The 27819-nt window shown below is 45.2% G+C and overlaps 1 protein-coding gene across 1 annotated transcript; it reads left to right on the forward strand.

Moving 5' to 3' along the window:
- The first annotated feature begins 616 nt into the window (after positions 1-616).
- On the forward strand, positions 617-26378 carry LOC116991862 (hepatic lectin-like). The gene is made up of 6 exons (XM_033050836.1): positions 617-707; positions 6007-6102; positions 13063-13137; positions 22329-22474; positions 23882-23991; positions 25926-26378. The coding sequence occupies exons 1-6, from the start codon at positions 617-619 to the stop codon at positions 26089-26091; spliced, it is 684 nt and encodes a 227-aa protein (XP_032906727.1). The 3' UTR covers positions 26092-26378.
- The last annotated feature ends 1441 nt before the right edge of the window (positions 26379-27819 follow it).

Consider the following 27819-nt stretch of genomic DNA (forward strand, 5'->3'; position numbering starts at 1 on the left):
GAATGGATTTTCTGGGTCACTTGAATCAACCTAAAGAAGGATCCAGACATGAAACCTTTGCCTGTTCATTCGTCCCCACCTCCCCCACCGGAACCTGCCTGACCCACTGAGTTCCTCCAGCAGGAGAGAAAGACATAGTTTTATTTCCCCAAACAGTGGCTTGAAAGACAGGAAGTGAGAGTACAGTCAAGGCAGCGTAAGAGATTGCCAAAGTTGATTACTTGGTAACCGTTATCTCAGAGTCAGGGCTTACTCCTTATTCTCAAACTGTGGCCCCTGGTTCTGGACTTCCCTAACATCGGGAACATGTTTCCTGCCTCTAGCGTGTCCAAATCCTTAATAATTCCTTCTCTCCAGAGATGCTGACTGTCCCGCTGAGTTACTCCAGCATTTTGTGTCTATCTTTTATGTTATGTCGGAAAGCTGAACTCATCCACATGTGTATGAAGGAACTGCAGATGCTGGATTAAACCGAAGATAGACACAAAAAGCCGGAGTAACTCAGCGGGACAGGCAGCATCTCTGGAGAGAAGGAACGGGTGACGTTTCAGGTCGAGACCCATCATCAGACGCATGTGCTCTCTTCCCAAAGGGGAATCGTTCTGCGGCAGAAACCATGGAGCTGGATGTCATCGGAGAGACCATCAGTGCAACGTGCCCTGGTCAGCAGAGTGTGGAAGTGAAGGGGAGAAAGGAGAGCAGACAAGGTACACAGTGGCAGCCAGCTCCTGGAATGGGATTAGGTTCCCTGAGAAGTCATTTGCTGAATAATTGACATCAGAATATAAACCTTCAGATCAATTACTGCAGTGAAAGCTCACTTTCTAATTGGATGCAAAGCTTTCCGGCCAAATAATCTCCCTTGTTGATTGATTGTAAGAAAAAAGAGCCTTTGGCCCACTGAATCCACGCCGACCATAGATCACCCGTTCACACTTGTTTTATGTTAGCCCACTTTAGCATCCACTCCCTACACTGTCACTGGAATGTGACAATGCTCAGAATGAAGCATGAGAACACACTTAACGCAATCACCGCAGATACTGAGTGCGATATCAAGGTACAGTCCTGAACAATAAAAAAAAGCTGAAGTACTGTATGTCTGCAGGCCGGTGGCTTTTAAGTAAACCATTACAAAAGAGATATTACTACCAAGAGAGAGTTCGAAGCAAATTCACTGGCGTCACTCCGTCGTGCAAACAGCAACATCCAGAAATCAATGCTTACAATGTTTCCCTGCCCATTTGGAAATGTTCCATATCCATGCTTGTTGCACAAGACACAGTCTAGGCTTAGAAATAGATGGAGGTCAAAATAGTGCACTCCCCTCGTTACTTCTTACAATTCATTTCAGGACAAAAGGCCTTCCAACTGATAACTACAACTGAACACCCCCACCCCCACCCCCACCCACCTTCGACAGGAAATCGGCAAATAAATGCAAATGTTTTTACGATATGATGGAACTTTATTTATCCCAGGAGGGAACTTGATTTGACAACAGTCATAAAACACAAGATACTTTAAATTAATGTGACTAGTGGAAAGGATTGGGGGTGTGAAAAGATTGGGGAGGGGGATGGGGTAGGCGGAGGGGAGTCAGTCCACCCCACGACAGAAGGGGGAGGAGATGTACAGTTTGATAGCCAGAGGAAGGAAGGATCTCCTGCGGCGCTCCAAGTCTGCATTTCCTCACTTAGCTATAGTGGGTACAACTGCAGTAAAACCTCCCTGCTCCTATACTCAAATCCTTTTGCTATGACTTGGTGGGCTCATGTATGTCCTTTCCTCTTTCTGACAAAATGTCAACAAATTGAAATTTGTCGTGAAAGTTTCTGATGTTGTTGGGGGGAAATAAAAAAAGCACAGAATGGAAATAGCAAATGCAAAATCAGAATGTCGATCTCACTTCACATCCTACATTATTTATCCTGAATTGGCTCTTCCTCTCGTTATCACATTTCCACGGGGCTGGGAAGTCAGAGACGATCAGCAGAGGGTTTGAACCTTTCCCTCTCAGCCTTCTATTCTTCTGTTCCATCTGAGGTACTCAGCCAGGCTTGGAACTTGACATCAAATGATCCCATGACCTGGGTAAGTGATGAAGCCCGCAGCCGGCATTGAGGCAAGGGTCAAGATGCTCGTGACGAGGCAATAATGTGCTGTGTGTCATTAGACTGATGTACAAAGTCATTGACCAGTGTCTTTGACCAGGGTCCCAGTGGGACATGGTGGAGGTCAACTAGAATCACCATCAATGCAAGGTGACCATGGCGCAATGGATCAGGAGAAGCGTAGGATGAGAGGGGATAATGCGAAAGTGTGCTCGTTTTAGAGGTAGAGAGAGAGAGAGAGAGAGAGAGAGAGGAGAGAAGGGAGAGAGGGGAGAGAGAGTGAGAGAGAGGGAGAGAGTGAGAGAGAGAGGGAGATAGAGAGAGAGAGAGAGAGACACCGAGATAAAGAGAGAGAGAGAGAGAGAGAGAGATAGAGAGAGAGAGAGAGAGAACGTGAGCAAAGGTGTGGGAAGTAGATTGTGAAAAGAAAGGGAGAGAGAGGAACATTGTGCGATGGGCATTCAGACAAAAAGACTGGCAGAGTGCAGAGCTGGGGGACAGTATGAAAAGAGGTAGATGAGGATGTGAGCAAGACAACATGAAGAGATAGGAGATGGTGAAAGAGGAAGATGGGGTATGGTCGGAGAGATAGCTTAGTAAGGAAGAGGTGTGGTGCTGTCTGTATGGAGTCTATTGTCTGTATACAGACTATGGGTGCTGTCTGTATGGAGTCTGTACATTCTCCCCGAGTCCGCATGGGTTTCCTTCAGGTGCTCTGGTTTCCTCCCACACTCCAAAGACGTGTAGGTTTATAGGTTAATTGGTTTCTGTGAAGTGTACATTGTCCCCAGTATGTAGGTCAGTGCTAGTGTATGGGGTGATGGCTGGTCAGCGCGGACACGGTGGGCCGAAGGCTCTGTATCATACGCTGCATCTCTAACTGTCTACAGTAAAGCTGGTGTTGTAAACAATGTGGCGAGAGAGTGGGGAAGGTGTGAGGATGGAATGGGACAGCAAAGAGTGAGGGTGATTGTGATATTAGAATATCAGTAGCAAGAGGGAGTGAGAAGGTCGGAGAATAGAGAGATAGAATGAAGTATGGAAGAGCGAATTTGGGATTCGTTTTGTTTAGTTTAGAGATGCAGCATGGAAACAGGCCGTTCGGCCCACCGAGTTCATGCTGACCATCGATCACCTGCTCCATGTCTAGTTTAGAGATACATCGCGGAAACAGGCCCTTCGGCCCACCAAGTCCGTGCCAACCATCGATCACCCCATACACTAGCACTATCCTTCACACTGGGGACAATGTACAATTTCTACCAAAGCTAAATTATAACCATATAACCATATAAGAATTACAGCACAGAAACAGGCCATCTCGGCCCTTCTAGTCTGTGCTGAACACGTATTCTCCCCTAGTCCCATCTACCTGCACTCAGACCATAACCCTCCATTCCTTTTCCGTCCATATAACTATCCAATTTATTTTTAAATGATAAAAGCGAACCTGCCTCCACCACCTTCATTGGAAGCTCATTCCACAAATTAACCTGTCAATAACAACGTCTTTGGAGTGTGGGTGGAAACCGGAGCACCAGGACAAAACCCACATGGTCAGGGTGAGAACGCACAAACTCCGCACAGACAGCCAACATGGAGAAATGGCTTTGATGGGGAAGCTTGGTGTGTGGAGATTTGGTGGGTTGAGAATGAAGGGAAGGGTGGTTCAGATACAATCTTTATTGTCATTGTGCAGTGTACAGTACAGAGACAACGAAATGCAGTCAACATCTCACCCAGAAGAGCGAACATAGAATAATGGAACAGTAAAATATATATATGTACATACAGTAGCAATAGTGCAATTTTTCTGGGGAAAGGAGTGTGAGGGGGGGGGGGGGGTGACTGGCAATCACCAAGGTGCAGGGTTAAGTAGTGTAACAGCCGCAGGGAAGAAGCTGTTCCTGAACCTGCTAGCCCAGCAACGGAGAGACCTGTAGCGTCTCCCGGATGGTAGGAGGGTAAACAGTCTGTGGTTGGGTTGAGAGCAGTCCTTGACGATGCTGAGCGCCCTTCGCAGACATCACTTGCTCTGGACAGACTCAATGGAGGGGAGTGAGGAACCGGTGATGCGTTGGGCAGCTTTCACCACCCTCTGCAGTGCTTTCCGGTCGGAGACAGAGCAGTTGCCATTTCATACTGTGATACAGTTGGTAACGATGCTCTCAATAGTGCAGCGGTAGAAGTTCACCAGAATCTGAGGAGACAGATATGGACCTTATTTAGTCTCCTCAGGAAGAAGAGACGCTGGTGAGCCTTCTTGACCAGAGTTGAGGTATTGTGGGTCCAAGAGAGGTCATCAGAGATGTTGACCCCCAGAAACCTGAAGCTGGAAACACGTTCCACCTCCGTCCCGTTAATATGGATGGACAAACAAGTGCGAGGGAGGGTTACACGGTATGAGAGAGGAAGTGAGAGACAGTGTTGGAGCGTGGTGAGGGTATGTGATGGTGGGAGAGGGAGAGTGTGTAGACAGGGGGAGGATGTGAGAGAGATGCGGTGACACAGGGAGACAGTCAGTGGCAATATGTGGAGAGAGAGGAAGGTTGGGGCCTGGAGTGTGGAGAAAGCGAGGGGGATGAATGGTGAAAGAATGGAGTGAGCATGGGGACCAGGGGGGTTCTGGAAAGAGGGAAAGGGTGGTTGTGAGGGGAGGGGGCTGAGTGAGAGAAACAGTGCGTGAGACTATAGATTTTTGGCAGAGTTGTGGTGTGAGGGCAAACAATCAAATTGGGAGAGGACAGGTGGGTTTGGGGTGGATTGTGTGGAAAGAGAGGGGCAGAGTGTGAGGATGCATCAGAACACAATGGGAAGTATAGCTTCAGTGGACAACTCATCATACATAATCCACATACACAATTTCACTGCAAGTGTTAATGCCTGAACATCTGGTGATGCTGCCCATAGTGTTGAGGAACAAAACAATGTTGACATTGCTCTTGCTATGTAATCCATTGTACAGAAAATACATTTGCTGTTGATATAGCTGGATTATCTGTGTAAATGCTGCCAAGATATTGTTCTTCACGCATTCCATACTGGTTCAGGGTTGTCAATGTTTACTGTCTGAAGAAGGGTCTCGACCCAAAACGTCACCCATCCATGTTCTCCAGAGATGCTGCCTAACCTGCTGAGTTACTCTAGCACTCTGTATCCTGCAATGTTCACAAGGCTTCGATAATGATAAAATGACAGAAATTGGGGGCACAAGAAACTGCAGATGATAAGAATCTTGAGTACTGGAGGAACTCGATGGGTCGGGCAGCATCTGGGGAGGGAATGGATTTTCTGGGTCACTTGAATCAACCTAAAGAAGGATCCAGACATGAAACCTTTGCCTGTTCATTCGTCCCCACCTCCCCCACCGGAACCTGCCTGACCCACTGAGTTCCTCCAGCAGGAGAGAAAGACATAGTTTTATTTCCCCAAACAGTGGCTTGAAAGACAGGAAGTGAGAGTACAGTCAAGGCAGCGTAAGAGATTGCCAAAGTTGATTACTTGGTAACCGTTATCTCAGAGTCAGGGCTTACTCCTTATTCTCAAACTGTGGCCCCTGGTTCTGGACTTCCCTAACATCGGGAACATGTTTCCTGCCTCTAGCGTGTCCAAATCCTTAATAATTCCTTCTCTCCAGAGATGCTGACTGTCCCGCTGAGTTACTCCAGCATTTTGTGTCTATCTTTTATGTTATGTCGGAAAGCTGAACTCATCCACATGTGTATGAAGGAACTGCAGATGCTGGATTAAACCGAAGATAGACACAAAAAGCCGGAGTAACTCAGCGGGACAGGCAGCATCTCTGGAGAGAAGGAACGGGTGACGTTTCAGGTCGAGACCCATCATCAGACGCATGTGCTCTCTTCCCAAAGGGAAATCGTTCTGCGGGCAGAAACCATGGAGCTGGATGTCATCGGAGAGACCATCAGTGCAACGTGCCCTGGTCAGCAGGGTGTGGAAGTGAAGGGGAGAAAGGAGAGCAGACAAGGTACACAGTGGCAGCCAGCTCCTGGAATGGGGTTAGGTTCCCTGAGAAGTCATTTGCTGAATAATTGACATCAGAATATAAACCTTCAGATCAATTACTGCAGTGAAATCTCACTTTCTAATTGGATGCAACGCTTTCCGGCCAAATAATCTCCCTTGTTGATTGATTGTAAGAAAAAAGAGCCTTTGGCCCACTGAATCCACGCCGACCATAGATCACCCGTTCACACTTGTTTTATGTTAGCCCACTTTAGCATCCACTCCCTACACTGTCACTGGAATGTGACAATGCTCAGAATGAAGCATGAAAACACACTTAACGCAATCACCGCATATACTGAGTGCGATATCAAGGTACAGTCCTGAACAATAAAAAAAGCTGAAGTACTGTATGTCTGCAGGCCGGTGGCTTTTAAGTAAACCATTACAAAAGAGATATTACTACCAAGAGAGAGTTCGAAGCAAATTCACTGGCGTCACTCCGTCGTGCAAACAGCAACATCCAGAAATCAATGCTTACAATGTTTCCCTGCCCATTTGGAAATGTTCCATATCCATGCTTGTTGCACAAGACACAGTCTGGGCTTAGAAATAGATGGAGGTCAAAATAGTGCACTCCCCTCGTTACTTCTTACAATTCATTTCAGGACAAAAGGCCTTCCAACTGATAACCACAACTGAATACCCCCCCCCCCCCCCCCCCCCCCCCCCACCCCCACCCACCTTCAACAGGAAATCGGCAAATAAATGCAAATGTTTTTACGATATGATGGAACTTTATTTGTCCCAGGAGGGAACTTGATCTGACAACAGTCATAAAACACAAGATACTTGAAATTAATGTGACTAGTGGAAAGGATTGGGGGTGGGGTGTGAAAAGATTGGGGAGGGGGATGGGGGTAGGGGGAGGGGAGTCAGTCCACCCCACGACAGAAGGGGGAGGAGATGTACAGTTTGATAGCCACAGGGAAGAAGGATCTCCTGTGGCGTTCTGTGCTGCATCTTGGTGGAACCAGTCTGTTGCTGAATGTACCCCTCAGGTTGACCAGTGTGTCATGGAGGGGGTGGGCTGTATTTCCAAGATGCTCTTCAAAACCACCTCCCATGCATACAACTCCAACTCCGCCCCCAGGACGGAGCCAGCCTTCCTGATGACTTTGTTGACCCTGTTGGCGTCCGCGGCCTTCGCCCTGCTGCCCCAGCACACGGCAGTGAAGAGGATGGCACTGGCTACCACCGATTAGTAGAACATCTGCAGCATCTTACCGCAGACGTTGAAGGAGCGGAGTCTTCTCAAAAAGTACAACCGACTCTGTCCCTTCTTGTACAGGGCCTCAGCGTTCCTGCACCAGTCCAGTTTACTGTCCAGATAAACTCCAATGTATTTGTACTCCTTGGTAAACTACACGTCCACACTATTGATGGAGACAGGGGACAGGGGTGTTCCTCTCCTCCTAAAGTCCACCAGCAACTTTGTCGGTGTTGACCTGCAGGCTCGAGTGGATTTTCGAGTGACTTACTCCAAAAGGGAGGTTAATACGACAGAGTATTAACTCAACGTTGAGAAACCAATGCTGCAGACTTGTATAATATGTACAAAGGTGTACAAAACCATGAGAGAAATAGATAGAATGAATGCCCGGTGTAGTTTTCCCGAGGTAGGGAATAAAGTACTGAAGATTTTACGCGGGAAGGGAAAAGTTAACCGAAGTTGAGGGTCTACATTGAGGGGGGATCTTGAGATTGAGGGGGATCTTATAAAAACTTAATGGGTTGGACAGGCTCGATGCAGGAAGATTGTTGCCGATGTTGGAGAAGTCCAGAACAAGGGGTCACGGTTTAAGGATAAGGGGGGAGGGAGTCTTTTAGGACCGAGATGAGAATAACATTTTTCACACAGAAAGTGGCGGATCTCTGGAATTCTCTGCCACAGAAGGTAGTTGAGGCCAGTTCATTGGCTATATTTAAGAGGGTGTTAGATGTGGCATTTGTGGCTAAGGCTATCAGGGGGTATGGAGAGAGGGCAGGTACGGGATACTGTTGGATGATCAGCCATGATCATATTGAATGGCGGTGCAGGCTCGAAGGGCCGAATGGCCTATTCCTGCACCTATTTTCTATGTTTCTATGTTTCTACATGTTCACGTGAGGGTGGATGGTATGTGGAACGAGCTGCCAATAGTCTAGGCCGGTACAATAACAACATTTGAACAGGAAAATCGATAGGATAAGTCTGGAGAGATATGCTCTGGATCTATGATAATGCCACTGGAACCCCGCGGCAAGAGGAAGAAGTTGAGCAACAAGACACTGCAAATGATTAAAGCAATAAAGTAGAGCTGCTGGAGACATTGAGCTGGTCGTACAGCATCTGTGGAGGGAAACGGGTATTCGGATGCAGATACTTCAACGTGTCAATGAGCCGAGGGGAAGCAGTTAGTATAGATAGGGACGTGAATTGTGGGGCAAGAGCCAGCATGCAATAGATGGATACAGGTGAAGAGGGCTTGATTGGTGGATAAGAGTCAGCTGAGGTGGGAAGGGTGAAGATAGCACCAGAGGCTGGGAGGTGGCAAGTGGAGAACAAAAGGGTGGGGTTTCCGACCCTGATAGGACATGAAGCAGCAGAGTGAAGCCGCCAAATGGGGGTGGTGGGCAGATAGTAAGATCAAAAAGAAGGGGTGTGTAAGAAGTGAGGGCGAGTGAATCCAATGGGTGGAGTGTGTGGGTAGGCAATGGGCACATAGGGCACGGGGCAGAGGATATGGTGATCGGGGTCGGGCGCATTGTGATATAAATAGTTGGTGTGAGAGAACCAGGATAGATAGGAGGAGATGGGAAGGAACACCGGGGTGGGCATTATATGAAATTGGAGAATTAATGATTTCCCGCCGATAGTTTGCAGGTACCCATGTGGAATATGATGTGATATTCCTCTCGTTTGCGTTTAGACTCACTTTGGCAGTGAAGGAGGCCGAAGAGAAACCAGTCTCTGTGGGAAATGAAAGAGGAATTGAAATGGCAGGTAACCGTGAGATCCAGATGGCAGAAGCAGAAACAGAAGTGGTTAGATTATATGGAATTCAGCCCCAGATTTTACACGGAATACTGAAGTACAACATGGGGAACTGCAGCCAAAACCAAATAATTTTAGCTCATGTTCTTCAAAGATAAGGAGGTCTTCAAGTTGAGAACATGGAGCTCCAGGGGCTGCGTGAAACTCCTGGTGCTCCTGACCCTGGAGTTGGACATCAGCCGGAAAATCCGAAGCCAGGTTCATATCATGTAGGGCGTGACGGTGGCGCAGCGGTAGAGCTGCTGCCTTACAGAGATCAGGTGGGCCAAAGGGCCTGTTTCCGTGCTTTATCTCGAAACTAAATTAAAACAAACTAATCATCAGATAGTGAATAGTTGATGTAGTTGCAATTGCAGTGGGTGGACTATAATTCTCGACACTTTCACATCAAAAAACAACATGAAGCAAAATGTCGGCAGCGATTGTTAAATGTTAAGGGGTAAAGGGACGGTGAGCGGATGTTTCTTCAATATACTTCTATGTAAACTACCATGGCGAAGGATACACTGCGTTTGGGTATTTGAGTATAGGAGCAGGGAGGTTCTACTGCAGTTGTACAGGGTCTTGGTGAGACCACACCTGGAGTATTGCGTACAGTTTTGGCCTCCTAATCTGAGTAAATACATTCTTGCCATAGAGGGAGTAGAGAGAAGGTTCACCAGACTGATTCCTGGGATGTCAGGACATTCATATGAAGAAAGACTGGATAGACTCGGCTTGTACTCGCTAGAATTTAGAAGATTGAGGGAGGATCTTATAAAAACTTACAATATTCTTAAGGGGTTGGACAGGCTAGATGCAGGAAGATTGTTCCCGATGTTGGGGAAGTCCAGAACAAGGGGTCACAGTTTAAGGATAAGGGGAAAGTATTTTAGGACCGAGATGAGGGGAAAAAAATTCACACAGAGAGTGATTAATCTGTGGAATTCTCTGCCACAGAAGTAGTTGAGGCCAATTAATTGGCAATATTTAAGAGGGAGTTAAATGTGGCCCTTGTGGCTAAAGGGTTCAGGGGGTATGGAGAGAAGGCAGGTACGGGATACTGAGTTGGATGATCAGCCACGATCATATTGAATGGCGGTGCAGGCTCGAAGGGCCAAATGGCCTACTCCTGCACCTATTGTCTATGTTTCTATGTTTCAACACTTCCATTCCCTGTCAAATGTAGATGTCTAACCTCCAACAGGTGCCGATTCTTCCATTGAATAGACGTGTTTTTGATGATTTAAAGATCACAGCTCGACTTTTCTCAGCCCCATCCCCACATGTAATCCAGGCAAGGGCATGCGGTGGTTTTTCTCTGGATGCTTTCATCTTATTCCTTCAGTTAACATTTCACTCCCACTTTGCAGACATTGGCGACAAACCCGCAGTGTCTTTTGGAGGAAAACTCTTCCCGCTGATCATCTGTGCTTTAATTGGCCTCTCTATCCTGTTATCCATCGTATCTCTCGGCACTGTTGTTGGACTGAGTAAGCATCAAATGTCTTCTTTGTTATAGAGTCATATAGTGATACAGTGTTGAATCAGACCCTTAGGCTTAACCTGCCCATACTGACCAACATGTCCCGTCTACACTAGTCCGACCTGCCTGCATTTGACCCACATCCCTCTAAGTCTGTCATATCCATGTACCTGCCCAAATATTTCTTAACAGTTGCGATAGTACCTGCCTCAACTACCTCCTCCTATGCACCCAACCGCCTTCAATACACCCAACACCCTTTGCAAGAAAAGGTTATCCTTCAAGTTCCTACTAAATCTCTGCCCCCCCCCCCCCCCCCTGTCCTAATGCCGGGGCTAGCTGAAGTGAGAGTAACCACTATTCATACCACTGGGCTGTCAGCTGCCCAAGCGAAATATGTGTAGGAAAGAAATGGAGATGCTGGTTTACACTGGAGAGAGACACAAAATGCTGGAGTAACTCAGCGGGGCAGACGGCATCTATGCTTCTGTGTTCCATGTTTCGGCTAGTAGATTATCAGCACAGAGGGGGACGGGGAGGGAGGGGGGGGGGGCAAATGCCTTCCATTTCAATGTGTGAAATCATCCCTGGATTCTACTTCAGTGAACCATCTGCTGGGTGAAATAAAGACATCGGACGCTGGATTTCGGATGGAACGTGCACAGGTGAAGAGTGACGGCAAGTGTGAAATCCAATCAAACGATTTTATGAGTCTCCAATTCCAACAGATCTCCGGTTGTTCAGGTGTTCTGATGATATTTTTTACATTCGACCGACACCACCACATGCTAATTTCAAGGCTGGACAGTTCCTGCTTCTCTTGTAAAAGTTGCAACAAAAGAGGAAGTATAGAAAGTACCGACCCTGCACCCACCACATATTCTGCAGTTTATCGTTAAGCAAACTCCAACCACAGACCTTCGCCATCCTTTGATTCAATTATTTCACAGCATTAGCCAGACGCGACTCACACTTGTAAATTCCAAAAGTGCTCCCACTCATCAGCCGACACTTCTCTAATCGTTCATATGTTCTGCGATCAATAATATATCCGAATCCCTGCACAACCTCAGCAGCTGTGTGCAAGCGGGTTTGTCAAATTTTGCATACAATGTTCCTAGTAATGGCACCATGTTTTGTATGAAGCTGCATTTAAAATGTAAAAGGCCACGTCTCCAAGACGCCTTTTACGAAGTGCATTGTGCTTTTACTTTTATCAAACCCCCTTGGTGGAAAATTGAGTAAATGTGGGATGCGGGATTCTGTAAGGTACTAGATTAAAAATCTAAAACGCGAAGTGAATATGGCTTATCGGGAGACCCCGATACATCACTTGCAACCATTCTCTACACCACTTATGTCCATAAACCCAAACTTATCCAACTATGCTGCAATACTGTTTGGGCAATTTTCAGAGCTTGCCATGTCTCTCCTCTGTAGGGATTATAGGCATTGGTGGTTTGACCCAGCAAGTCTTAAAGGATGTTGTATTTCTGTTGTATCCCTACCGGCAACACGGACAGAAAAATCACCTTGAAGGAGGATTCCTTGAAGAGCTATTGAGTTTTTCTAGATGGATAAATCCTGCCTTAAATTCACCAACTTCCCCAAAACATTCCGCACAGGGCAATGGGCCTTGAAATACTTCTGTGCACTGTTTCATTGTGTTGTGAGTTTAGGTCGCCGGCATCCTTTCGGCCAGTATGTTGCATATTCCACAGAACTTTGAGAGAGAAGTTCTTCCTCATCTCCCCTGTATTCCTTCGTAAATTATCATTGGTTTCTTTTATGCCCCTGTCACACTTAGGAAACCTGAACGGAAACCTCTGGAGACTTTGCGCCCCACCCAAGGTTTCCGTGCGGTTCACGGAGGTTGCAGGTGGTTGCCGGAGGTTACAGGTAGTGAAAGCAGGTAGGGAGACTGACAAAAAACCCCGGGAACCGCACGGAAACTTTGGGTGGGGCGCAAAGTCTCAGTTCAGGTTTCCTAAGTGGGACAGGGGCATTACTCGTTTGAAAAGTCAAATAAGAAAGTGAATACAACTGGGCCCCTCATAATTTGTGAACGGTTAATAAAGTCTCCCCTCAATTGCCTCTATTCCGAAGTTCACAGACACACTGTTATCAGAGATTAATAAGACTATAAGCCTTATTGTAGCTTAATCAGAGATAACATGTTCAGGTCTGGAAAAGTCGTCGTAGATTTTCTCTGCATCAACAGCAAAACAAGCACCTTTTCCTGTAACGCGATGAATTGCCATGTACTCAATTCCCTAATCTATTTAACTGCTGCTATCTCCGTTTCTATTAGAACTGTCCTTATCGTTTATTCTATGCCTCGGTTGACAAGGAACAATGCAAAGGGAAGCAAATTACGTTTATTTGAATGTGTGAAAGTCAAAACCTGATTTATATTTCAGTGATACAGCTGCTGAATGAAAGGAAGGCATCAGACTCGAGCGCCATGGCGGACATTTCTAACTTGAAGGGCAGTGGTAGGTGCAACACCCAATCTGACGGTTCTATGTGTCTCCAACCCCGGAGGTTTGGAGTTGTTCGGTTTCTTTGGCGATTCCTTGGATTTTCAAACGAGAATCCCCTCAAACAAATTGCAAACTGGAGCATTCAGGCTTCTGACGTGAAAGCCGCCACACATGAAGTCTTCTGTTAGTAATGAAAGTCGCTGCAACTGCACCGAACCAGCACCCAACCCACTTTGCCCAATGTATTGTTATCCTTTTTCAAGGAGGAAAATTGCATCCTTTAATTTAATCAATTTGATGATTTTGAGAAGAAACATAGAACATAGAAAATAGGTGCAGGAGTAGGCCATTCGGCCCTTCGAGCCTGCACCGTCATTCAATATGATCATGGCTGATCATCCAACTCAATATCCTGTACCTGCCTTCTCTCCATACCCCCTGATACCTTTAGCCACAAGGGCCACATCTAACTCCCTCTTACATATAGCCAATGAACTGACCTCAACTACCTTCTGTGACGGAGAATTCCAGAGAGTCACCACTCTCTGTGTGAAAAATGTTTTTCTCATCTCGGTCCTAAATGATTTACCACTGATCCTTAAACTGTGACCCTTGTTCTGGACTTCCCCAACATGACCAACAATTGTGTAATCCACGTTGGTTCCCTATAATCAGTCCAGATTTCTCTAAGTGTTCATGCATTCTGTAAGGGATAAGGGAAAAGGGATAAGGGATAAGGGACCCCAACATCTACCAAACAAAGTCGGTTTGTTTTCACACCTTATTTGCTCCTATTCTGCTTTCCACGTCAACATCCTCTCTGTATGATTCTCGGTTTCCCATCTGACTGGACAGGCCCTGAATTATTTACCGATGTGTTATGTAGTGATGTTACTGTTATTAAGCTTCTTATTTTGAAATTTCACTGAACGCTATCGCTAGTGCAAACAACCAAATGGAAAATCTTCTAAGGTACACAAAAATGCTGGAGAAACTCAGCGGTGCAGCAGCATCTATAGAGTGAAGGAAATGGGCAACGTTTCGGACCGAACCCCTTCTTCAGACTGATGGGGGGGGGGGGGGGGGGGGGGGAGTGAAATTCAATCTGGCCGTTCCGTGTCTGCCATTCGGAGATACGCCGAGATGTTCAGATTCTCCGGTGGGTCATTAAACGTACTCTTGGAGACCAATACAATTTTTGGTGTTGCTCGCTCTGGCAATGGAGGAGACCCAGGACAGAGAGGGCGGATACTGAATGAGAGGGGGAGTTGAAGTGCTGAGCCACCGGGAGATCAGGTTGGTTATTGTGAACCAAGCGGAGGTGATCGGCGAAACGATCGCCAAGCCTCCGTTTGGTCAAACCTGGCATAGAAGATAATCGGCAACTAGCTCTACTCCCTGGAAGTACGCTTGCCGCACGTCTCCATATAGTACGTGTCCATGAATAACTGGCTGACTGGACTAAAAGCCTGCTGGTTGGAAAGGGGTGGATGGAAAGGGGGGAGGTGTTGCCAGATCTTGCCAAGTCCCTCTATGGGCGATGGAGGATTTATTCAGCAAACCCATACAGACCTAGTGAAGAAGGGAAGTGAAGTACTTGTTGGCAATCGCTAAAAAAATCACAATACAAAAGCATCCAGCCCATCATGTCAGTGACAGTCGAGGAGGAACTCCCAGATCCAACCCTTCCACATGAGGCCTTGCCTCTTGAAATGGACTTCCGGGAATTGTCTGAAACCCCTGCTGCCTTTTCCCGCACCCACCGTTCAGACAGAATAATAATAATAATAATAATAATAATAATAATAATAATAATAATAATAATAATAATAATAATAATAATAATAATAATAATAATAATAATAATAATAATACTAATAATAATAATAATAATAATAATAATAATAATAAATAATAATAATAATATAATAATAATAATATAATAATAATAATAATAAATAATAATAATAATACATAATATATTAATACTACTAATACTAATAATAATAATAATAATACTAACTTTATTACGGACTCGAGGTACAGGCAAGGGGCAACATTACATACAAAATGCATTGCCATACTTAAAAATTTCATAAAGACATGTAAATCTTAGTATATCATTATAAAACATATCCCCCCCCTCTACCCACCTCCCCCCTTCCCCCTCCCCCCTCCCCCCCACTGCCCCCCCTCTCCCCCCTCGTAAATACGTAATTGAGACCTCAAAATTCGATACACTTGAGGCTTAATCCTCCCCTTAGGCAACACTTTTCCGATGATACAGCCACAATCTTACCCATCATGATTAGGAGATAACATTTTCCTTTTCTTGGCCAAATTCTTGCAGAATTTCTCTATAACCATGTACCCAATCTAGTACAATCGGGTTGTTTCATGGAACGAGGGGAACAGAACCGTGTTGGTTTCCTGACCCATGGCCTTACTAGTGCTGTCCACATCCTGAGCAGAACCAACGTAGACTTGTATTCTATACATCGCCTAAAGGGAGCTCAGGACATTGGGGAATATGGATGGGCGGGTGGTTGGGTTCTTGCAATATACTTTAACGCGTGAGAGTCAAAATCTAGTTTATTTTTTCAGTGACACGTTCGATTAGTGAAAGGAAGACATCTGACACTGTTCTCCAGATGGATATTGCTCGGTATTTTGGCAATGGTAAGTGTGAAATTCAATCTGGCCGTTCCGTGTCTGCCATTCGGAGATACGTTCGGATTAAGTTCAAGGCGGCTGCAGGATTTGAGTCCCTCCGGTGAATGTCGCAACATACGAGGTTTTCCCGTGGAAGTGAGTCAGAGGTTGGTGAATTTGTGGAATTCGTTGCCACGGACGGCTGTGGAGGCCAAGTCAATGGATATGTTTAAGGTGCAGATTAACAGATTATTGATTAGTAAGGGGGGTCATGCGTTATGGGGGGAAGGCAGAAGAGTGGGGTTGAGAGTGAAAGATAGATCAGCCATGATGGAATGCCGGAGTAGACTTGATGGGCTGAATGCCCCAATTCTTCTACTGGACCGTACAAACTTCTGAAAGTGTTGATAGCAGCAACGAACCTCCAGTTATTTCATGTACTGCAATTCACTGTTCTCGTTTCTCATAAAGACAAAATCCACCCCAAACCAATACCATCAGTTGATTCCGCTTTTAAAATTGTATTTTGACGCCTCTCTCCCTTGTTATATATTTATTGGGTCCTCCTGATCTGTCCACATTCCCCTAATTCATCAGACATTCTATACCGAGCAGTTTACTCCAACATCAATCACTCAACAGTAGTTTTGCAATCATGTTGGTTCATACTCGCAGCTAATGTCACCTTTCCTTGAATGTAACTTCGTTGGTCATCTTCCTCTGGTATTTGGCCAAGCACATTATGTTTTTACTGTTATATGCCTGATCCCTGGGATGGCGGGACTGTCATATGAGGAAAGATTGAAAAGACTAGGCTTGTATTCACTGGAGTTTAGAAGGATGAGGGGGTGTCTCATAGAAACATATAAAATTATAAAAGGACTGGACAAGCTAGATGCAGGAAAAATGTTCCCAATGTTGGGCGAGTCCAGAACCAGGGGCCACTGCCTTAGAATAAAGGGGAGGCCATTTAAGACTGAGGTGACAAAAAACGTTTTCACCCAGAGAGTTGTGAATTTGTGGAATTCCCTGCCACAGAGGGCAGTGGAGGCCAAATCACTGGATGGATTTAAGAGAGAGTTAGATAGAGCTCTAGGGACTAGTGGAGTCAAGGGATATGGGCCGAAGGCAGACACGGGTTATTGATTGGGGGCAATCAGCCATGATCACAATGAATGGCGGTGCTGGCTCGAAGGGCCGAATGGCCTCTTCCTGCACATATTTTCTATGTTTCTATGTTTTTCTGCCCCCTTACATTTAAACTTAAATAACGGTGAGGTGGTGCAGGTTACCAAATTTGAATCTTCTGTTCAATTTTAATTAAATCAAGAGAAAACTATCCAGGCACACCACTAGCCCAGGGTCATTACTTGCAAATGATCTCCGTCTGGGTCATTCTCTTAACCTTCCTGCTGAGTTGCAAGGGTTATTCGCCCGAGCTTGCGGTGGTGCATGGGATGGGCGGGGGAGATTGACTCAACAATCTCAATAGGGATCGCTAAAGAAAGTGATGGGGGAAATAAATTGAGTTTGGGCTGACAACGGCGGTCCAGGCCACCACAAGAAGTCACAATGCAGAAGGGGTGTTGTGCTCCGTTGAAAAGACGCGCCCCCAGACTTATACAAACGTTCACCATGAGGTCTCAACGCTTGACAAGCTCTTTTGAGCAATCTTTAAATACATTGCGAATTACTGCTGCTTTCGGGCAATATGTTCCACATTCATACATCCTCAGGGTAGAAAGTTCACATCTTCCTTGCAGCGCTTCACCAATTGCCATTGCTATCTAGAGAGCGAACTAAGAAACAATCTGTATCAACGCAACAAATGAAGTCGATGCCACTTAATGTATTCTTCGCTCAGACACTTTCCCTGTCCCACTTAGGAAACCTGAACGGAAACCTCTGGAGATTTCTCCTCTCCATTCTGAAATCCAACCACTGCACTTTTGGAGACAGAGCCTTCTCCAGGGCAGCTCCCAGGCTCTGGAACTCCCTCCCACAATTGATCCGAACTTCTGAGTCCCTAACCATCTTCCAGTCCCGCCTCTTCACCTCTGCATACCCTTAGTCCCATGTCCCCCTCCCTTTGCATCTCTGTCTTACTGCTCTATTTTGTTTTGTTCTTGACTCACCATGTAAAGCGACTTTGAGTCCTTGAAAAGCGCTATACAAATAAAATGTATTATTATTATTATTATTATTATTATTATTATTATTTTGCGCCTCGCCCAAAGTTTCCGTGCGGTTCCCGGAGGTTTTTGTCAGTCTCCCTAACTGCTTCCACTACATGCAACCTCCGGCAACCACCTGCAACCTCCGGGAAACGCACGGAAACCTTGGGTGGGGCGCAAAGTCTCCAGAGGTTTCCGTTCGGGTTTCCTAGGTGGGACAGGGGCATAAAAATACTCCGAAGGTCACATTCACGCATCTTTCCAAAGAGATGAAATTTCTAATTTCTGACAAACGTACTTGTGGATCTTCTCCCCACATATTCCAATGCAATTATATATTTCCTTCCCCCGCGGTGATCAAGATTGTGTTCATTCTCCCAAGCTGTGTTCTAACTAGGGTCGTGTGAGTTTCTAGCAAAAGCCCTCTGCTCTTATATGAAATGAATCGTCTAATCACGACATGGGTCGCAGGATGAAAGTCCCATCTATTTAAACGTGAATTTGTGTGGTAACATTATTTCCATTTTAGTGGCACAGTTGCTGAACGAAACGAAGTGGTCAGTTGAAGATATTTGGAGGCTCGCTATGGAGACAAGCATTATTGGTGCGTTTAAAAATCATCATGACAAATCTACGTAATTCCAATTCAGAGAGATTGCTACCTCGTTAATTGATCTTGTGATTCTCCGGGCTTAACTGGCGTGGCACGGTGGCGCAGCGGTAGAGTTGCTGCCTGACAGCGCCAGAGACCCGGGTTCGACCCTGACAGTGTTTGTGCATTTTCCCCGTGACCACGGTGGTTTTCTCCGGGTGTTCCCGTTTACACTGGTGCACACGTTTGTAGGTTAATTGATTTATGTTAATTGAGGCTGTCTGAAATACCCGTGAAATACCTGGAACACAAGGTTTCCATTTTTACATGATACATCGGTGAGCATCATTGCGTTCTTACGGTAAATCGGAAGGCGCGAACAGGTTCATTGAGAAGCCGTGCCTCGTGATATAATGTATTGTCCCTTTTTACAGTTCAAAGGTGCTCCACTTTGCCACGTGAACCCTGTCCTTTGATTCCACCTCAAATATCAGGTAAGTTTAATGAACAACAGAGAGACATTTTGTCCCCATGCATTCCTGATTGAAACGATCTGAATTGGGACACAGCGTTTCCGAGTGGGGACCGACTCAGCGGGTTAAGCAGCATTTCTTGAGAAAATGAATAGGTGAATAGGGGACTCTCAGTCTGAAGAAGTGTTTCACCTATTCTCAAGAGATGCCGCTTACCCCCCTGAGTTACTCCAGCAATCTGTGACAATCTTCGGTGTAAATCAACACTTGCAGTTCCTTCCAACACACCATAACCATATAACCATATAACAATTACAGCACGGAAACAGGCCATCTCGACCCTTCTAGTCCGTGCCGAACACGTATTCTCCCCTAGTCCCATATACCTGCGCTCAGACAATAACCCTCCATTCCTTTCCCGTCCATATAACTATCCAATTTATTTTAAAATGATAAAAACGAACCTGCCTCCACCACCTTCACTGGAAGCTCATTCCACACAGCCACCACTCTCTGAGTAAAGAAGTTCCCCCTCATGTTACCCCTAAACTTCTGTCCCTTAATTCTCAAGTCGTGTCTCCTTGTTTGAATCTTCCCTACTCTCAGTGGGAAAAGCTTATCCACGTCAACTCTGTCTATCCCTCTCATCATTTTAAAGACATCTATCAAGTCCCCCCTTAACCTTCTGCGCTCCAAAGAATAAAGCCCTAACTTGTTCAACCTTTCTCTGTAACTTAGTTGCTGAAACCCAGGCAACATTCTAGTAAATCTCCTCTGTACTATCTCTATTTTGTTGACATCCTTCCTATAATTAGGCGACCAAAATTGTACCCCATACTCCAGAATTGGCCTCACCAATGCCTTGTACAATTTTAACATTACATCCCAACTTCTATACTCAATGCTCTGATTTATAAAGGCCAGCACACCAAAAGCTTTCTTTACCACCCTATCTACATGAGATTCCACTTTCAGGGAGCTGTGCACAGTTATTTCCAGATCCCTCTGTTCACCTGCATTCTTCAATTCCCTACCATTTACCATGTACGTCCTATTTTGACTTGTCCTGCCAAGATGTAGCACCTCACACTTATCAGCACAAAACTCCATCTGCCATCTTTCAGCCCACTCTTCCAACTGGCATAAATCTCTCTGTAGACTTTGAAAATCTACTTCATTATCCACAACCCCACCTATCTTAGTATCATCTGCATACTTACTAATCCAATTTACCACACCATCATCCAGATCATTGATGTACATGACAAACAACAGTGGACCCAACACAGATCCCTGTGGCACCCCACTAGTCACTGGCCTCCAACCTGACAAACAACCATCCACCATTACTCTCTGGCATCTCCCATTCAGCCACTGTTGAATCTATCTTGCCACTCCACCATTAATACCCAACCATTGAACCTTCTTAACCAACCTTCCATGAGGAACCTTGTCAAAGGCCTTACTGAAGTCCATATATGCAACATCCACTGCTTTACCCTCATCAATTTCCCGAGTAACCTCTTCAAAAAATTCAAGAAGATTAGTCAAACATGACCTTCCAGGCACAAATCCATGTTGACTGTTCCTAATCAGACCCTGTTTATCCAGATGCTTATATATATTATCTCTAAGTATCCTTTCCATTAATTTGCCCACCACTGACGTCAAACTAGCAGGTCTATAATTGCTAGGTTTACTCTTAGACCCCTTTTTAAACAATGGAACAACATGCGCAGTACGCCAATCCTCCGGCACTATTCCCGTTTCTAATGACATTTGAAATATTTCTGTCATAGCCCCTGCTATTTCTACACTAACTTCCCTCAATGTCCTAGGTAATATCCTGTCCGGACCTGGAGACTTATCCACTTTTATATTTCTCAAAAGTGTCAGTACTTCCTCTTCTTTGAATCTCATAGTTTCCATAGCTACTCTACTTGTTTCCCTTACCTCACATAATTCAATATCCTTCTCCTTGGTGAATGCCGAAGAAAAGAAATTGTTCCATATCTCCCCCATCTCTTTTGGCGCTGCAGATAGCTGTCCACTCTGACTCTCTAATGGACCAATTTTATCCCTCGTTATCCTTTTGCTATTAATATAGCTGTAGAAACCCTTTGGGTTTACTTTCGCCTTACTTGCCAAAGCAACCTCATATCTTCTTTTAGCTTTTCTAATTTCTTTCTTAAGATTCTTTTTACATTCTTTATACTCCTCAAGCACCTCATTTACTCCATGCTGCCTATAATTATTGTAGATCTCCCTCTTTTTCCGAACCAAGTGTCCAATTTCCCTTGAAAACCATGGCTCTTTCCGATTTTTATTATTTCCTTTCAACCGAACAGGGACATAAAGATTCTGTACTCTTAAAATTTCACCTTTAAATGTACTCCATTTCTCTTCCACATCTTTCCCATAAAACAAAATGTCCCAATTTACTCCTTTTAAATCCTTTCGCATCTCCTCAAAGTTAGCCTTTCCCCAATCAAAAATCTCAACCCTAGGTCCAGTTCTGACCCTCTCCATAATTATATTGAAACTAATGGTATTGTGATCACTGGTCCCGAACTGTTCCCCAACGCATACCTCTGCCACCTGACCCGTCTCACTTCCTAACAGGAGGTCCAGCACCGCCCCTTCTCTAGTAGGTACTTCTATGTATTGCTGCAAAAAACTATCCTGCACACATTTTACAAACTCCAACCCATCCGGCCCATTTACAGAATGTGTTTCCCAGTCTATGTGTGGAAAATTGAAATCTCCCACAATCACTACCTTGTGCTTACTACTAATATCTGCAATCTCCTAACATATTTGCTCTTCCAATTCTCGCTCCCCATTTGGCGGTCTATAATACACCCCTATAAGTCTTGCTACCCCTTTCCCATTTCTCAGTTCCACCCAAATAGCCTCCCTAGACGAGCCCTCTAATCTATCCTGCCAAAGCACTGCTGTAATATCTTCCCTGATAAGCAATGCAACACCTCCACCTCTTGCCCCTCCAATTCTATCATACCTGAAGCAACGAAATCCTGGAATATTTAGTTTCCAATCACAGCCCTCCTGCAACCATGTTTCACTGATCGCCACAACATCATACTTCCAGGTGTCAATCCAGGCTTTAAGTTCATCCACCTTTCTTACAATGCTCCGCTGAGTGGCGCACTTATCATGGGACAGATTGAATGTGCCAAATTATATTTAAATGTCTGAATATGTTCAGCGTGCAACACCTGGACAGGTAAAGAGGGCGTTGGAGGACTGTGAGTTTCCAAGTTATTTCTAACTTAAATGTTGATGTTTTCGCAGATCCAATTATCTTTGTCGACGGGTGGATACGCTTCGATCAAGCATTGTATTATTTCTCATCAACTCGCGGAACTTGGAATGAATCTCAAACTTTCTGTGCCTCTAATAACTCCAACCTTGTGGTCATTACCAGTTTAGGGGAGCTGGTAAGAGTCCTTTGTTCGTTACATTCAGTTTTAACTAAGAATGGTGATGAAGACGGGGCTATAGATGTTGTCAATGTATACTTTAGCAATGTATTTTACAGCATGGTTTGATATACAGAAGGCTACGGTGTAAAGATCTAAGGCGAGCTGGCTAATTAGATCCAACATTGTTTTGCTGATAGCAGATCCAGTGTAGTTCGGCGGTGAACAGTGCTGGGAACTGTGCTTAATGCGACATATACATTAACTTCATGGATGTGAGGTACGATTAATAAGGATTCAATGTAAGCCTATTGCCGAGAAAGTTGTACTGTTGTGGATAGAAAAGAAAGTGGTCTCTGGCTACATCAGAATGTGGATCAAATAGAGAGTTGAGTGAGCGATATTCCTCTTCTCCGGAGATGCTGTCTGATCCGCTGAGTTACCCCACCATTTTGTTGCCAGTCGTAGATCTCAGGTTCGATCTTAGAAGCGGAGGTCAGGTTTTAGCCCCACAGACTAATTGTTAACACTCTAATGCCCCGGAAATCGCGGACAAACAGTCATTTTTGTCATATTGTGTTTACGTGAGGTAGAGTCACAGAGTTATGGCGTGGAAATAGGCCATTCGGCCCAACATGTCCACGCCGACCAACATGCCCCATCGACATGAATGGCAACTGCCTGCTTTTGGCCAATATCCCTCTAAACATACCCCATGCAGGTATATAAAGTTTAGAAACATAGAAACATAGAAAATAGGTGCAGGAGGAGGCTATTTGGCCCTTCGAGCCAGCACCGCCATTCATTGTGATCATGGCTGCTCGTCCCCTATCAATAACCCGTGCCTGCCTTCTCCCCAAATCCCTTGACTCCACTAGCCCCCAGAGCTCTATCTAACTCTCTCTTAAATCCATCCAGTGACTTGTCCTCCACTGCCCTCTGTGGCAGGGAATTCCATATAGAAACATAGAAAATAATTTTAATTTCTTAAATATTGCGACAGCACCTGCCTCAACTACCTCCTCCATACACGCACCACCCTTTGAGTAAACGTTTTAACCCCCAGGATCCCATTAATTCCATCATTCAGACTTCTATATTTTATCTCGGTGTAAACCAGCAGTTCCTTCCAACATATAGATCCTAGTGGAGTGTTCTGAAGCAAACAACTGCACACGTTATGACTTGTGACTTATTAGATGGGAGCAGTATAGATGGCCGTTGGAGCCTGGGAAGAGTTTGTACTAATTACGGCATTTTCTTTCATCAACGGAAGGCCAAATCGTCCACATTAGTAAATCTTGGCAGAGTAAATTAAATATTGTGGTTAACTCTGTTATGGGCCGATGGCAGTTGGAAACTCGACCTTTCTTCGTGCCACTAACACTAGTAAATCTATTCATAAACTGTCACTTTTCCCCACAGGAATTCCTCTTTCGGTCTCAACTCTTCGACAGCTGGATTGGACTCCATGACCGTGCAAAAGAAGGAACCTGGCGTTGGGTCGATGGCACAGATTATGAATCTAATGCCAAGTGAGTGTTGTTTATCATGCGGCGAGGTACATACATCCAGGTTCCCACAGAGTTGAGCCGCTATCAATTTGTTATGTCCGCGTTTAGTGCGGTCAGTCAAAAGAGCTTTGTGCGATAACATACGATACGATAGAACTTTATTTATCCCAGGAGGGACACTGGTCTGCCAACAGTCATAACACACAACCAGATTCCCTGAAACATCAAATTCAAGTGACAAGTGGAAAGTCCAGGATTGGGGATGTGCAAAGACTGTGGAAGGGGGGGGGGCAGTCTACCCCACGACAGAAGGGTGAGAAGTTGTACAGTTTGATAGCCACAGGGGGAATTATCTCCTCTGGCGTTCTGTGCTGCATCTTCATCATCATCATCCTTTATTGTCATCATGCAAAGCAACAAATTGTACAGTGCAAAATGAGAAGACGTTTCTCAGGGAATACCGGAGCATCGCACATAAAAACTTAAACATTTCACACATAAATAAAAACAATCCAGTTCCTGATAAAAAAAAAACAGTACGAATAGTTAAAAAAAATAAAAAAAATCTTGGTGGAACTAGTCTGTTGCTGAAGGAGCTCCTCATCTAAGGTATACCATTACTCCCTCCATTACTCGTCCAATTTCGTTGACATTTTTTCCTTTCTAAAATCTCTCTCTCTATATATATATATATATATATATATATATAGCAATGTCTACAACAACAACAAAAAAACAGCTTCTAGCCCCCTCTATCCTTCAGAATCGGTATTGCCCTGTAGATAAAAGCACAACAGGATCACTCCTTGACCTTTGGCCCGTTCAACAAAAGACATCTCCCCGTAGAAGGCTCCCGGCCCGAAACGTCGCCCATCCATTTTCTCCAGATCTCCAGAGATGCTGCTTGACCCGCTGAGTTACTCCAGCGCTTTGTGTCTATCCCTGTCTGACCGGCCGAGTCACAGTGGTGCAGCGATATCCTGTTTCGTCGCTTGAGGGAAGACCCGAATCAATAACAACGTTCAAATAGTTAAATAGAGGGGGGAAGGGGGGGGGGAGGGGGGAAGGGGGGTAAACCCCGTGGTAAACTGTGAACAACTTACCACCACACAGTCTAAACAAACTAAGATCGGAAATCGGAGAAAAATGTACCAAGACACGGGACAGGTTATTTAGCCTTTTGGAGAAAGAAACGGAGAGTGGAAGAAAGTGTTTGGAGAAACGGGTAGACAGGTGGAAGAGAAAAAGGGAATGGAGAGATGTGGGGTGATATAGAACAATAAAAAAAAGGAATTTACAGTCATCAGAAGGTTGTCAACAGATATTGGGCCGGGACCTGGGCTCTAATGCACAAGTTAGCGCAGTGTAGCGAACTGGGCCAATGTTAAGATGCTTCATTCTTCACAGGATCTTTAACTCTTCAGTATTGAACCCTTCGGCCCTCAGTCCAACTCTCTATTGGGAGGTACGCCAGTATTTGGGTTCAGGAACCTACATGCTTCCTATTAGAGTGTTGGTGCCGGTAGAAACGCACAATGTATTACGCACAGGACGGTGAAACCGAACGGTCGTAATATAGAGGGTACAATGTTGCTGTTAAATATATTCCCATCGTTGAATTATCCAATCTGACCAATCTGACCTAACCTGGTTAATACTGAGGTCAAATACCTCTGGGAATTATGTTTTAATTATATAAGACTGATGTTTTCCTACATCATTGCTAAATATAATTTGAAAAAAAACTATATATTTCAATTGTTCCCAGAATGTGAGAATATAGACCAGACAGGTACTGCGAAAATGGAGTAGGATGGGCTGTATCTTTCAACTAATTCTTTGGATCAATGTAAGCTGAGGCATGGAGTGATGGTAACCATTTGAAGCTCACAAGGTAACCATGAGGGATTGTCTGGCCCTTGTCCAATCTGACTCATGCCTCTCTTCTCACTCAGGTTCTGGGGGTTAGGGCAACCCCAAAGATCTACGGGGATAGACGAAGACTGCGTTGTGCTATCAGGACATGGAACATGGCACGATTGGCCATGCCGTTCCATACATCACCTCATCTGCGAAAGACCATTAACAATGATGTCTCAAACCATGGCACCTGGCGATTAAATTCGGCCATGAAACTCTTTGTAGATGCACCCCATACATAGAGCGGGCGAGCAGCAGCCTAGTACTGGGATTGATAAGAAAAGCACGATCAGACGTCTTCTGATCACATCTACCCCCTAACCACTATATCTGGCCCAATGCTCAGTGCTCACATTAAGCTTTGCTCTTTTATCCTCACCCTGCGACTCTAAAGGCTCAATACCCTCAATAACCTTTGCTGTGAGACCAAGATCCAATATTGCAGAATGAGGCAACTTAATCCCTGGTGCTTCCGCTCCCTCACGACGTCATATAGAAACATAGATAATAGGTGCAGGAGTAGGCCATTCGGCCCTTCGAGCCTGCACCGCCATTCAATATGATCATGGCTGATCATCCAACTCAGTATCCTGTACCTGCTTTCTCTCCATACCCCCTGATACCTTTCGCCACAAGGGCCACATCTAACTCCCTCTTAAATATAGCAAATGAACTGGCTTCAACTGCATTATGTGGCAAAGAATTCCAGAGATTCACCACTCCCTATGTGAAAAATGTTTTTCTCATCTCAGTCCTATAAGATTTCTCCTTTATCCTTAAACTGTGACCCCTTGTTCTGGACTTCCCCAACATCGGGAACAATCTTCCTGCATCTAGCCTGTCAAACCCCTTAAGAATTTTGTAAGTTTCTATAAGATCCCCCCGCAATCTTCTAAATTCTAGCGAGTACAAGCCGAGTCTATCCATTCTTTCTTCATATGAAAGTCCTGACATCCCAGGAATCAGTCTGGTGAACCTTCTCTGTACTCCCTCTATGGCAAGAATGTCTTTCCTCAGATTAGGAGACCAAAACGGCACGCAATATTCCAGGTGTGGTCTCACCAAGACCCTGTACAACTGCAGTATCCGGCTATTTAGAACCCAAGCTCTCCTGGGAAGTTCTCTATTCACAATGCTCTTTCGTAACTGTATTCTCCAGCGCTCTCCTTTGAGGGATATATATACATCTGTCCAGTTCCCGATACCACTGGCACTCGGTGCTCGCTCTGACAACACAAGGTTCCGCTGTCATAAAACAAGTCTGGTTGATAGCGTATCCTCTCTGTACACTCCTCTCACTTCCCTGTAACCACCCCACCCTCCCCCGCCTCAACCCCTCGCCTCACCCCCCCCCCCCCCCCCCCACCCACGTCTCCATCGCCTACGATCGCCATAACAGTGTCACCTCGTTTGTGCAAACTTCAAATGGAAGCTTTGCTCGTAGTCCAACTTGCTTCAACTGCGCTTGTGTGGGTCAAACTGCTCTTCCCAGCGGAGAAGGATAACACAACACAAACATAGCATCCCCGAAAGAAATCTCTTCCTTTTCATTATTACCGCGTCCGCAAATCCTCCCCACCCAATATCACCCTCTTCCTTCCACCGACCACATGCCTACTTCCTTCCCAATCCCAACTCCCCTGATGTTCTGGGAGGCAGTTCAATGGCCGAGTCTGCAACAACAGGATTATCCCAGAATGATTTTATTTGTCTCTAGAAATAATCTGCAGAAACGTGTTTTTTTCTCTCCATGTTTGTACCTGCTAACCATCTGCTTTAATAAAACAAGCTTTACAGTTCTGGCTCTTCGGGTCTGAATGTATTCCTTGTCAGCGGTCGGTGGGATTAGGGAGGCGTAGTGTTGTGCTCGATGTTCTAAATATCGATCTCCATGCTCAGAGGAGTGCCAGTGTTTATCCTAGCACTTTG

The sequence above is a fragment of the Amblyraja radiata genome, chromosome 35 (assembly GCF_010909765.2).
Source record: "Amblyraja radiata isolate CabotCenter1 chromosome 35, sAmbRad1.1.pri, whole genome shotgun sequence".
Taxonomy (NCBI): Eukaryota; Metazoa; Chordata; class Chondrichthyes; order Rajiformes; family Rajidae; genus Amblyraja; species Amblyraja radiata.

What these genes read in the sequence shown, in the direction of transcription:
- LOC116991862 (XM_033050836.1), top strand. Translation starts at nt 617, where the DNA reads ATGGAGCTGGATGTCATCGGAGAGACCATCAGTGCAACGTGCCCTGGT. An exon ending in TTCTAACTTGAAGGGCAGTG is followed by an intron (nt 13,138 to 22,328) that starts GTAGGTGCAACA and finishes ATGTTTTCGCAG; the next exon opens with ATCCAATTATCTTTGTCGAC. An exon ending in TTACCAGTTTAGGGGAGCTG is followed by an intron (nt 22,475 to 23,881) that starts GTAAGAGTCCTT and finishes TTTTCCCCACAG; the next exon opens with GAATTCCTCTTTCGGTCTCA.